General features: G+C 36.0%; 1 protein-coding gene across 3 annotated transcripts; it reads right to left on the reverse strand.

The window, feature by feature from the left end:
* Nucleotides 1-4,329: 4,329 nt before the first annotated feature.
* LOC131327977 (MATH domain and coiled-coil domain-containing protein At3g58370-like) lies at nucleotides 4,330-8,948 on the reverse strand. 3 transcript variants are annotated; one of them, XM_058361095.1, is made up of 7 exons: nucleotides 8,759-8,948; nucleotides 6,413-6,495; nucleotides 5,990-6,119; nucleotides 5,726-5,895; nucleotides 5,361-5,646; nucleotides 5,095-5,261; nucleotides 4,330-4,769 (listed from the first exon to the last, which is right to left on the reverse strand). In XM_058361095.1, exons 2-7 carry the CDS (start codon nucleotides 6,435-6,437, stop codon nucleotides 4,612-4,614), a joined length of 936 nt encoding a protein of 311 aa, XP_058217078.1. In that variant the 5' UTR covers nucleotides 6,438-6,495; nucleotides 8,759-8,948; the 3' UTR covers nucleotides 4,330-4,611. The 3 variants fall into 3 exon arrangements, with proteins under 3 accessions (XP_058217078.1, XP_058217080.1, XP_058217079.1); XM_058361097.1 differs by having other exon boundaries at nucleotides 6,413-6,479; nucleotides 8,759-8,919; XM_058361096.1 differs by having other exon boundaries at nucleotides 6,413-6,535; nucleotides 8,759-8,918.
* Between the last annotated feature and the right edge of the window lie 3,115 nt (nucleotides 8,949-12,063).

Here is a 12,063-nt window from a genome sequence, read left to right on the forward strand (position 1 = left end):
AATACATATTAGTGGACTTAGTGGGTTAGAAACTTGATCAGTGGACTAAGTGGGTTAGAAACATGCTATAGTGGACCCTAGGCTAATTTTTTAAATTTGAAACTTCCAACAATTTTCCCTGCAGTTTTTTTACTGATTATAAATTTACTCTTTCCATATACTAATTAAGGCCCCATTAGGCCTAATTTTTTAACTTGGGCTTATAATTTTACATGAATGATTAATCTCAAAAAAAAAAAAAAAACGAAAAACCTTGGACAAAAGAGCACTGAAAATTACTTAGGCTACATTCTTGTAAACCTATAAGTCTGAAAGTTATTTCGATATTTTTTACTTTTCGTAACTTTTTGTTTAGCTTTTCGTCGTAATTTTTGGGATCGATCTCTCGACAAGACAAATCAAAAAAATATGAAAATATTGACCGATGTTGAAAAAATTCAAATAAAACGACACTTTAAATAAATAAGGCAACTATTTGATACTCTCTCCGTCCCTTTTTAAGTGTCCTGCTTCGTAATTCCAACTTATTAAAAAGACATCATCATTATACCTTTCACATCAACTTTTTCCTCCACTTTCCCTACTTTTCCATCATCATTACACTTTTACTCACTTACTTTTTAAAATGGAATCTACTTTTAGGGACAAAATAGATAATTCACCAACTTTTACCCACTAACTTTACAAAATTGACACTTATTAAGGGACAGCCCAAAATAGAATACCGGACTATAAATAAGGGACGGAGGGAGTACTTTTTTCATCTCTAGTTGTGGTCATGTGATCATCACCATAAGGAAAGGAAACTGCGATGTCATCGTGTCATTAAGAAGGAAAAGAGAGATTTTCCAAGCAATTTTTCACCCGAAAAATTACCCTCTAGCAGGGTTTTAAATAAAGGTCGTTTTGTATCGTACCAGCTGTTACATAACGGGATTTTGGATCTCCTATAGCATTATTTACTTGCGTAGCAACCGATAAGAACTTACACTGTCCAATATTGGCCGAGATATGGCTGTATCACCGATACAATTACGTTTTCCGATACCGCGACTTAAACCCCGCCCTTTAGATATTTGGAATCATATATCATCACAATCTTTCCTATTCCCTGCCTGTTTCCAATGGTAACCTTGAGAACCCAAATTTTATTCCTCAATTACCACCTGCATTTCCAATGCCCCATGTCGTAGTAACATTCGGCCAACGACTACGAAACTGGCGTTTACAATAGAACTATGCATAATACCCCATGTTGGGCATGAAAAACTATGACCCTTTGTAAATAGTAGTAATACCTTTTATCCTACAAAAAGAGGAAGATACACCAAAGACCATAAACTTTTTGCAGTGGTCCCGTAATATGAGATGAGGTGAATCTCTCATAGACATGTACTCATTCCCGACACTCCTAACCGAGACAATGTAAAATCGGTTACAACAAAAGTTCGTCATCCAATTCTTGTTGATATTTGAGAAGGGCAATACTTGGGACTACAATAAGGACTGAAAGTCGATAAGCTTCTTGATTGTGAACTCCTAATGGCTTTGGTGATGAAGCTCAGACATGGGTTAGGGGCTTAGGGTTTTGTGGGAAAATGGCAGAGAATGCGAGACCTGACTGGTTGACTCAATTAAGCACTTGTTCTTTCAGTCATCTCATCTCAGCCTTCGTAGGATGTAGTTGATCAGGAGCAATCCTAAGATCATAAGGTTTCAATTCTAGCAGTCGAAAAAAGGGACGTTTTATTTGGTAATAATGTCTTGAGCATTAACCAGGTTAGTGATAAGCCCTCAATAGTATAAATAAATGGGCTTATAGATCCCTATTTTGTCACTCTCGCGTGCGTAACTTGCTTTAATTAAATGATATTGCGCGGAGTTGGTGTTTTTGGCCCTTTCAGGTTAAAAGTGAAAAATAAGGCGTTTTGAACGCCAAGGAAAACAACTTGGGATCTTCCAAAGAGCCGAGACCATGTGCACCCCGCTACCAAGTCCCAAGGATTGTTTAAAGAAGTGTCGAAGAGTGTTCGGGAGGTCAAAGGGGCTGTTGGAGGGAAGAATACAATTCGGAAGCTTTCTGCCAGCGATGTACCTGTACCGATAAAAGCTGTACCTGTACATCGCGGACAGATTTGGTTCAAAATGCTGTGAAACAAGCGATGTACCGATACTAGGTTTTCACGATACCGGTACATCCTGGAAAAAAATCTGCGTTTTTGTACCCGACTGCACTTTGACTTGGGGGTATTTTGGACCTTTGTAACCCGACTTTGAGGGCCTATAAATACTTTCTAACCTCATTTTAGTAGGTCATCCTTCAATTTCACTTCTCTCTCTACCTCCCTCCTCTCCTTAGCTCTCACTCTCTCTTCAAAGGAGGTTGATTTCTAGGGTTTGGAGGCTTGTGTTCTTCATTAAAGTTGTAAGTTAACTCAAGATCTTTCTTAATCTAGTTTTTATTTTCGTTTTTGTGAATGTTTTCGTATCTCTCCTCATTTCCCTTCATGTTTACACCCACTAAGGGTGAGTAGTGTTCAAGGCTTGTCATGGGGTAATTTCTACCCCATGATTTAGGTAGTTTAATGGTTTCTCTCATTTCTTGTGCTTAATGTGGTTTGTGAATGGATTAAGTTCATTTTTATGTAACAAAACCTAGGGTTGTTAACCTCTTTGATTATGTGTAGGCAAGGACTTGATCTCTTGTCACATATAATGCTTGGATCTATGTCACTCTAAGTGTTTGCAAGAATGCCTCAAAGAACTTGTTAAGCTCTAATCTTTGGTCTAAACCTAGAGATGTTAACTTCTTTGATTGGGTGTAGACAAGTTTTTTTGGCACACCCAATGCTTAGAACCATGGCTCTCTTTGTGTTCGATAAAATGCCTAAACGAGTTTTCATCCATTTCCAAACCCCGTTGTATGAGTTAAACTTGATTTTCATGGTTAAATCTTCCGAGTGGGATCAAATGACAATGACTCTCACTTGAGTTATCAAAGAGAAGCATTGAACGGCCTAAGTTATGGGCGAAATGAACCCCTAGACCTTGCCGCTTTAATTTCCTGTCAAATTCCATTTTCTAGTCTTCTTGGTAATTAGAATTATCATTACTCAAAAGTTGGCGGTCTCAAAGCCGAACTAAAGGTTGGCGGTCCTAACGCTAAAAAACCCTTCGTAAAGCAAACCTTTTGGCCTAGCTCCATTGGCTCCCTGTGGATTCGACCTCGGACTTCCGAGTTTATTATGCTACAACCGACCTAGCCCTACGCTTGGGGCGCATTCTTATTGCAACACACTTTAAGGTCGCAAGCAGTTAGCTGAAGTTCAATGCAAGGCACAAGATGGATTATCAGCTGAAAGTTTATAGGGCAGAAAGAGGATACAGCCGGCTTGAGAACAAGAAAGAAATGGACACAGGATGATCCTAGTCGGGTATCATGTCTGCTTAACTGAGAGTTCCGTTTTCTAGGAGTTTTCATTCTGGCTTTCAATAGGGGAAGAGCCAAAGACATTGATCTTGTATGGAACTAGAGATGAACCTATTCATGGCTGATAAGTTTTTTCAGCAGTTGCATTCCGATTTCCAACCCCATGCTATAATAGTTTTCTAGCAGCAGATTGCTAATTCAAGGAAATGTAGAAGAAAACACTTGAATAAACTGCCAACAGTTGAAGCCAGAGCAGCATTTGGTAATAAAAGCAGAATTGGTCATGGTTCTCATTACAGGAGAAGCAAATGGTACATAACCAAAAAAACAAAAAAGGTAACCAAAAAAATGCGAAACTAATACAATGAAAATGAGTAACCAATCAAAAAATGCTTAACTATTTTGGGGTTTAAGGCACACTCCTATTCATAACAAAATCAAAATAAATGCGTACCTAATACCATAAAAATTCATAACCAATGAGCCAAAAAATATGCGTACTATAAACCAAAACTATGTGTACCATGCTCCAAAACTACATGTACCATCCACATCCAAGGTACACTCTTGAGTAACTAACCAAAAATTGTGTAACACACATCAAAATATGCATAACATACACCAAAATATGTGCAACATGTAAATGCATGACATTTCTATGGCACACCTATGTGTACAACAACTTTCGAACATCCCTGAATGGCATGTAAATTGGCTGGACCTAAACTGAACTTTGAACACATTTTGGGCACTAATTTGGAGTAAGAAGCATATAAACACACAAACAGAAACATTGTTTTAATAAAGTTCTTTCAATTGAATTGGGTAAAACCCATGAAGACGCTCAACTACTTTCAATACTACTAGCAATAGTTGAACCAAAAAGTGGCCAAGATATCCAAAATCGCATCTCTAATTATAACATGGTAATTACACAAACACTGAAATTCTCCATTAACGGAGCACAGTACAACAATCCAACCAAGAATCATGACGACACCATTAACATGGTACCACAACCATGGTAATTACACAAATATTGAAGTTCTCCATCAACGGAGCATAGTACAAAAAACCAACCAAGTATCATAACGACAATAGCAAGTTAGCAACACATGGAATCCCAAAACATACAGACACAGTTTCGTCACAGACAGTGTTTGTTACTCTACAAATATTGATCATGAGAAATACTTAACCACTGACATAACTAAAACTTCTACCTCAATGATTAAAGTATCCTTCACTATAAAGCCACTGGATTTGTCCGTTAAATCACTCAGCAACATAAAGCTTTGGAAACCCCAGTCCTCCGTCGAGGCACAGAACCAGTTGCTAGCTACAAGAGAAAATGGAAGTAAATCTTAGGGTTTCATAATCGAACATCGAATAGAAAAGCACATATAAGAAAGATATACAACCCTCGGTTGTGAAAAGATAAGTTGAGTCGAAGGAAGCTTAGGCATTTAAGTATCCTAATTGTTGTATTAGAGACCTGAGATTCAATCTTACTGATTGGGGAATATGGTCTGGGGAGGTCATTCCTAATCTATAGCCCATAATTATTTGACCAGTAACAGAGGAAAGAAACAGAATGAAAAACAAAAGGTAGAGACATGTATGCAATCTCAGTGAACATTTCTCACAGCACAAATATAGATCACCTAGTTTTTCCTGGTGAACACCTAGGACCTGGTCCCTCACACGCAGCTTAAATTTGGCATAAGATTTCCAGTTAAGAGGAAGCTTTTCACAATCAGCTACCAAGAAATAGAGGGATAGACTTTCGCCTTTCGCCTTTTCATTTCCTTTGGGATACAACTTTAGCTTCCTGAATTGGGGACAATCCAGTGATGGACAATTAGGAAACACAAATGGAGAAAAATGCCTCAATACACCGGTTTCAAACTAAAGTTGAATCATTGCATACCAATTTTGTCCCCCGATATTAAATTCCTCTGAGTAAAGAGATTGCATACTAATTGCTGAGAAATTATCAACCGTCCACGTATAAGTATTGGCATCAGGCTCCTTTATCATGGATAGACACTCTCCTTTGCCAGCATATCTAATAACGAAAACCTCCACTCCAAGTAAACAAGAATCATCAAGGAGGTATCCATTGGTTGATTCCTCGAATGTATCCAGTGAAAGTAACTTAGAGAAACCACATTCAGTCCTCATCCGATGGTAACGCCTTGTTCTACCATCAGAATCTGCAAATAAAGGAAAACAATCTCATAATAAACTGCTAAATTAGACAGCCTGAAGGTACATCATGAATGAGTTATCTACCTTGTATGGTTAAATACTTGTCCCTTATATGATCAAAGATGAAGAATTTAAACTGGACGTTAACCTCCCAACCCTGAGGAAGTTTGTCTGTATCCCTTATTACTAGGTAGAGCGAGATGTGACCATCACTGTTTCTTTTCTTATTTCCATTTGGATAGAAGCACAATCCCCTAAAACCCATAAGAAAGAAAGTTAAGTCATGTAATTTGTTTATCACTGAATTAGACTGCAAAAGCAATATTCAATACGTAGAATAATAAATACCACTTATAGCCACCGACTTCAAAATCATCTGATTCATATTTTTCAATCTTCTCTTCGCTGAGTATCGAGAAAGACTCTATTTTGAAAAGGTAGTGAGCTGGTTGGGCATCTCTTAATGTTCTTAGAACTCCTGCAAAGAATTTCGAAAGCATACACACAGCATGACTGGAGCACTAGGAAAAATTTCCAAAGATGAAAACACCATATCATTATTAGAGGGCTTGCTCATGCAATATAATCACAGAGTGGATTAAGACGTTCCACCATGTTTCAGATAGATAAGAAAAACAAGTGCAAGAGAGAGAGAGAGAGAGAGAGAGAGAGAGAGAGAGAGAGAGAGAGAGAGAGATATGTTAGAATATGAGGGATTGATAATCACAATGAAGGCATGTATGGGGAACAGAGCAAGAACACTTCACATACCAACTGCATCATCGTTGTTTGACATCTCTTCAGTCAGCTGTTTCCTTTGTGCTAAAAGAGCTCGCGACTGTAGCAGATCGAGGCTGATTCAGAATGTAAAGGCTATGGTTGAGGCTGATTTATCTTCAATAACAGGCAACATGAAGACCGGGACAAATCCATACATAACAAAGAAAATCCAAGGCAAGTACAGAAACAAACAAGCAAACAAGTCTTTTAGCAATAGAACCCATCTAAAGTTCTTCATTTGCATTTGCATGTGTACCATGTTAGTTAATAAAACCAACAAGGGAATATCTCCATTCTGTATCTACCAAAAGGTCTTCAAAACAGAAGGAAGAAACAAGAATAACTCCAACTGCCACTAAAAAAATCAAGCAAAAATACATTTATCAATTGAAGCCTGATTAGGACATCTTACATGTTCAAAACTCCATTCTTCCAATTAAAAAAAAAGGGGGGAAAAGAGGCAACTGAAGGTAGATAACATCACAATACCTCCAAATCAAGAAGTTGATCAAGACAAATACAATGACTATTCTTATTTCTGAGTATTAGGGTACTACCATACATAAACGAACCTTGATAGGGTTCGTTTTATCCCCCTCAAACCCATGCTACCATATTAATGGCTCCCAAAAATTGGGAGATTTTGCCATCCCTATTTGCTTCAAGCCACCAACCAAAAAGTTTAGCGCACACTAATAAACCGAGCAAGGAACTTATACGATCTGGCTCTTTTTTGCTTCTGCAATAAGAATAATTTCTTAGTTAATAGCTGATACCAAATTTCCTATGATTATATATTTCTTCATTACCTTCAGGAGAATCATCCAATCTTGTTAGTTGACTAAAGTATGGGTGGTTTCTGGAGATCTCTATTTTACCCAAAAGTTCAAGGGATATGGGTTTCATTAAATAGAGATGCATGGGCATTACCATAGCTTTTCAGGTTGAAACATTATCATCGAAAGTGTATTAACTTTCTAGAGATCTCTGTCATGATATTTCAGGAATAGGATAAATTCGCAGGTAGATTTCACCCTTGATAAACTTAGCTTGCAAAGCGAGGGTTCCAAGTGCTTATGTTCACATGGTTGAGCTCTCAATTGGTCGATGTGGGACATTAGGATTCTGGTACGAGGAGGGGTCAGTTCTGCAGACACTAACACATACCAGACAACATAGAACATCACGATTCACGACATACCGCCTACCACCAGTTTTCTCTTTTCTGACGACGAGGAACCCTATGTGGGAAAATCCCGGGTCTATGCATGTCCCTCCATAGACATAAACTGGTAAAAGCCAAGTTCCATGAGACTTTAGTTATGTTGTACAGGTGGCCCCAAGGCGTTAAGAGGAGTTGAATACAGGACCTTCACATTCATCCTCAGGTGTGGCCCCTTACCAACAGTTTGTGCTTTGTAGGATGGCAATGACTCTTGGCGCCGTACTCAAAGTTAAGACTCACAAACAAGTGATTTTCTTCCTTACTGATTCCGGGCTCTTGAAAAAAACCCAAAAAGGACGTTACCTGTGCTTAGTTGTGTTTCCCCGATGGAGTTTAAAAACCTGTTTGCCAAAAAAATGCATGTGCCAGTGATCCAGTGCATTTTTCTGGTCATTTGATCAGAATCTCGTTTGTCAAGATTCTCAGTTGATCCAATATCCGAAAAGACACCGAAACATCCAGTGCATTTTTGGGTATAGAGGATTTGAGCCCCAATGCATTCTAACTTTGCAAAACTCCTCAATTGATTATACACATATCCCATTCTACATTCATTCGTTACATTGTTAACACCTGAGGTCAAAAAAAAAAACACACCCCGTTCTCTTTCTTTCTTTCGCCTTCCCCCACCCACCCCCCCCTCGATTCACTGCTATTGGTTTCTAGAGGACAAAAATTTCTATACCCAGAAGTTTTTTATTTTTATTTTTATATTTAGGTGTCCTAGCTAGGTTACGGGCACCTCGACTAATTGAGGGACCATATACCCACTCCACTGGCGATTAGTGGAGCCTCACTTAAAGCCATAGCAAATACTACTCCGTATGAACCGGCAGTAATGGAGTTGATATCGTCTTAAAAGGTTTCGAACCTACGACCGTAGGAGGTGCAAACGTTTAGTGCGAGGCCTTGACCACCAAGCAAACCGCTTGGGGTTTTCCATACCCAGAAGTTGAAGTAGAAAACGATTAATTTCATAACATTTCTTCGATTTTCTGGGTGATCAGTGTTTACTAATTTTATATCCATTTAAAACTACAAAACTGGCAAAGCATTCACCACCAAAAATATGAAAAAAAGACAAATCAAGAATGTGACAAATAAAGAAATACCTGGCAGTGCTGGCACCCAATGCAATGCCAACTGGAAGATGGTGAGCTTCTTGATCCTAAACTGACTCCTGAAGTCCTGATGTTTTTGGAGTCAAAGTTTGTTTAGGGTTTCTGGGCGGCAAATTATTATGGAGGAAAAGTAGGAACCCACTTTTTGCTGCTTTACTATGCTCATTCATTAGTCTCGGACTCCTTGCTGGTTAAGAAAAGTCCTTCTCATACTGCAGTGGTAATTGGTACGGGTGTTACAAAATCGAAGGACCGAAAAAACGGTCCAATCGGTTAGATTTTCGGACGGAGTAAGGCTGGTTTTTTTTTCTAGACCGGATCAAACCAAACGACTCTATATTTTATAATAAAAATATGAAATATTTATATAAATATATTTTTTACATATATACATTTTAAATTAAATAGAAATTTAATATTTCGGGTGGATCAAAATTCCCGACCGAATCGAGCCCACCTCGAACCAAACCAAACTCAATCTCAACTGGAATTGGTCCTGAAAATATTTAGATCAAACCAAATAGATATCTGAAAATTTCATCACGAGTCGAACCGAAATCACCCATAGTAATTGGCGTCCCCCCACACAAAAAAGGAGTAATAGGCGTCTTTTGGCCGTTCACTGTCCTTGACGGCTTGACCAATTTAGTTGCATTTCTTAAATTTTGACATGAGAAAAAGTTTCATCCGGATGACCCGGTAAACTCAACCGTAATTCTCTTCTCGCACACCCCCCACCCCCACCCCACCCCCCCCTCTTCCGAAAATACTCCAGCAGAAATACCCCAACCCATTTTCTCATATTTCTCTGTTATTTACTAAATAATCTTTATACACCTTTTTTCATTTTTATTTATTTAATATTATTTAAGTGTTCCAATTTTCAATCCGATAGAATCGGTCCAAAGATCTTATTTTTTTTTATCATTTTATCTTCAATGGTCATAATAAATTTTTGGCTCTAATGCCTATCAACGAGCACCCTAACGCTCCTTATTTAATTTCAGATATCTCTTAGGGTGCTCATTGAAAGGTCTTAGAGCCAAAAATTCATTACGACCATTTAGGATGAAATAATAAGAAAAATAAGATCTTCGTACCGATTCAAACGAATTGAAATTGGAACACTTATTTTTTTACATAAATTTCTTTTTTATTTAATTTCTTAATCCATTTACGTTATTTAATTAATTATTCATTTAACTATTTATTTAGGTCTTTTTATTTATATATTTTACTCTTTATATGTTTTTTTTAATTATTTAATCTACCTAATAAAATACAAGGCGGTAGGAACCACACAAATATGAGTTGAAAGAAGGCTGAGATTCATTTGATCCAATGACTGATGTATGCTTTCAAACTCTCTTAATAAAACATCCACACTCTTACAAATATATTACAAAATGTCATCGGTTCTTTTTACCCACTGCTCGACTTCTGGCGTTGACATAAGAAAATAAAAATATATTACAAAAATGCCCGTACCTACAGCACTATCGGGGTGCCATAGGTACGGGCAAACACTAGTATTATATACGTGAGTAAATTTCTTTTTTTTAAAAATTTTATAATTCTTTTATGTTGTTGAATTTATTAATTTTGTATTTATTTATATCTTTTATCTATTTTATTTCTAACCACTTATTCAGATTTCCTTTTTATCTTCAACTAAAATAGTAATTAAAGTTTTTTAAAAGTAAAACAAAAAAAACTAGTAAAAGTTTAAAAAAAACTAAAACAGTAATTAAAGCCTTTTAAAAGTAAAACAAAAAAAACTAGTAAAAAAAACAGTAATTAAAGTCTTTTAAAAATTTAAAAAAAAACTAGTAAAAAAAGAGAAAAAGAGGACATAAAATCGGGAGGGGGGAGAGGTGGGGAAGCAAATCTCTTTGCACGCCCCCCCGACACACCCCCGCCCAACCCCACCCCGGACCAAACTACCCCCGGCAATAATTCACTCAACCCACGCCATTTTCTTATTTTTTATTTATTTACTTAACAACTTTTATATCTTTTTTTATTTTTATTTATTTAATATTATTTAAGTGTTCCAATTTTCAATCCGGTTGAATCGATGCAACGATCTTGTTTTTTTTATCATTTTGTCTTCAATGATTATAATGAATTTTTGGCTCGAAGACCTTTCAACAAGTACCCTAAGACTTATTATTTAGTTTCAAGTCTCTCTTAAGGTGCTTATTGAAAGGCTTTAGAGCCAAAAATTCATTACGACCATTTAGAATGAAATGATAAGAAAAATAAGATCTTCGCACCGGTTCAAACGAATTAAAAATCGGAACACTTATTTTTTTACTCTTTATATATATTTTTAAATTATTTAATATTATACCCTGGCAATAATTCAACCCACGTCATTTTCTTATTTCTTATTTATTTACTTAATAACTTTTATATATTTTTTTATTTTTATTTATTTAATATTATTTAAATGTTCCAATTTTCAATCCGGTTGAATCGATGCAAAGATCTTGTTTTTTTTTTATCATTTTGTCTTCAATGATCATAATGAATTTTTGGCTCGAAGGCCGTTCAACAAGTACCCTAAGACTATTATTTAGTTTCAGGTCTCTCTTAGGGTGCTCATTGAACGGCCTTAGAGCCAAAAATTTATTACGACCATTTAGGATGAAATGATAAGAAAAATAAGATCTTCGTATCGGTTCAAACGAATTAAAAATCGGAACACTTATTTTTTTACTCTTTATATGTATTTTTAAATTATTTAATATTATATGCGTGAATAAATTTTTTTATGTTACTGAAATTTTACTCTTATTTTTTTACTCTTATTAAAATTTTATAATTCTTTTATGTTCTTGAATTCATTAATTTTGTTTTTATTTATTTCTTTTATCTATTTTATTTCTAACCACTTGTTCAAATTTCTTTTTATCTTTTTATCTTCAACTATAACCACTCATTTAAATTTTCTTTTTATCTTTAATTACAACCACAAATTCAGTAAAACAAAAAACTACTAAAAGTAAAAAAAAAATAGTAAAAGTTAAAAGTTAAAAAAAAACAAAAACAGTAATTAAAGTCTTTTAAAAGAAAAAAAACTAGTAAAAGTTAAAAAAAACTAAAACAGTAATTAAAGTATTTTAAAAGTATAAAAAAATTAGTAAAAGTAAAAAAACAGTAATTATTTACTTTTAAAAAACAAAAAAAAAACTAATCAAAGTAAAAAAAAAAAAAAAATCGAAAAAGGAGGGGAGGAGGGGCAAAGGGGGAAAAGGTGGTGGGGCCGGGGGGAGGGGGGTGCGAGAAGAGGC

Source organism: Rhododendron vialii, chromosome 5a (assembly GCF_030253575.1).
Source record: "Rhododendron vialii isolate Sample 1 chromosome 5a, ASM3025357v1".
Classification (NCBI taxonomy): Eukaryota; Viridiplantae; Streptophyta; class Magnoliopsida; order Ericales; family Ericaceae; genus Rhododendron; species Rhododendron vialii.

Excerpts from the sequence above, each read along its gene's own strand:
- LOC131327977 (XM_058361095.1), bottom strand. The coding sequence starts at position 6,437 with ATGTCAAACAACGATGATGCAGTTG. Across the intron at positions 5,647-5,725 it reads CAAGTATTTAACCATACAAG|ATTCTGATGGTAGAACAAGG; the intron begins GTAGATAACTCA and ends CTTTATTTGCAG. Across the intron at positions 4,770-5,094 it reads TGTTCACCAGGAAAAACTAG|CTAGCAACTGGTTCTGTGCC; the intron begins GTGATCTATATT and ends TTTCTCTTGTAG.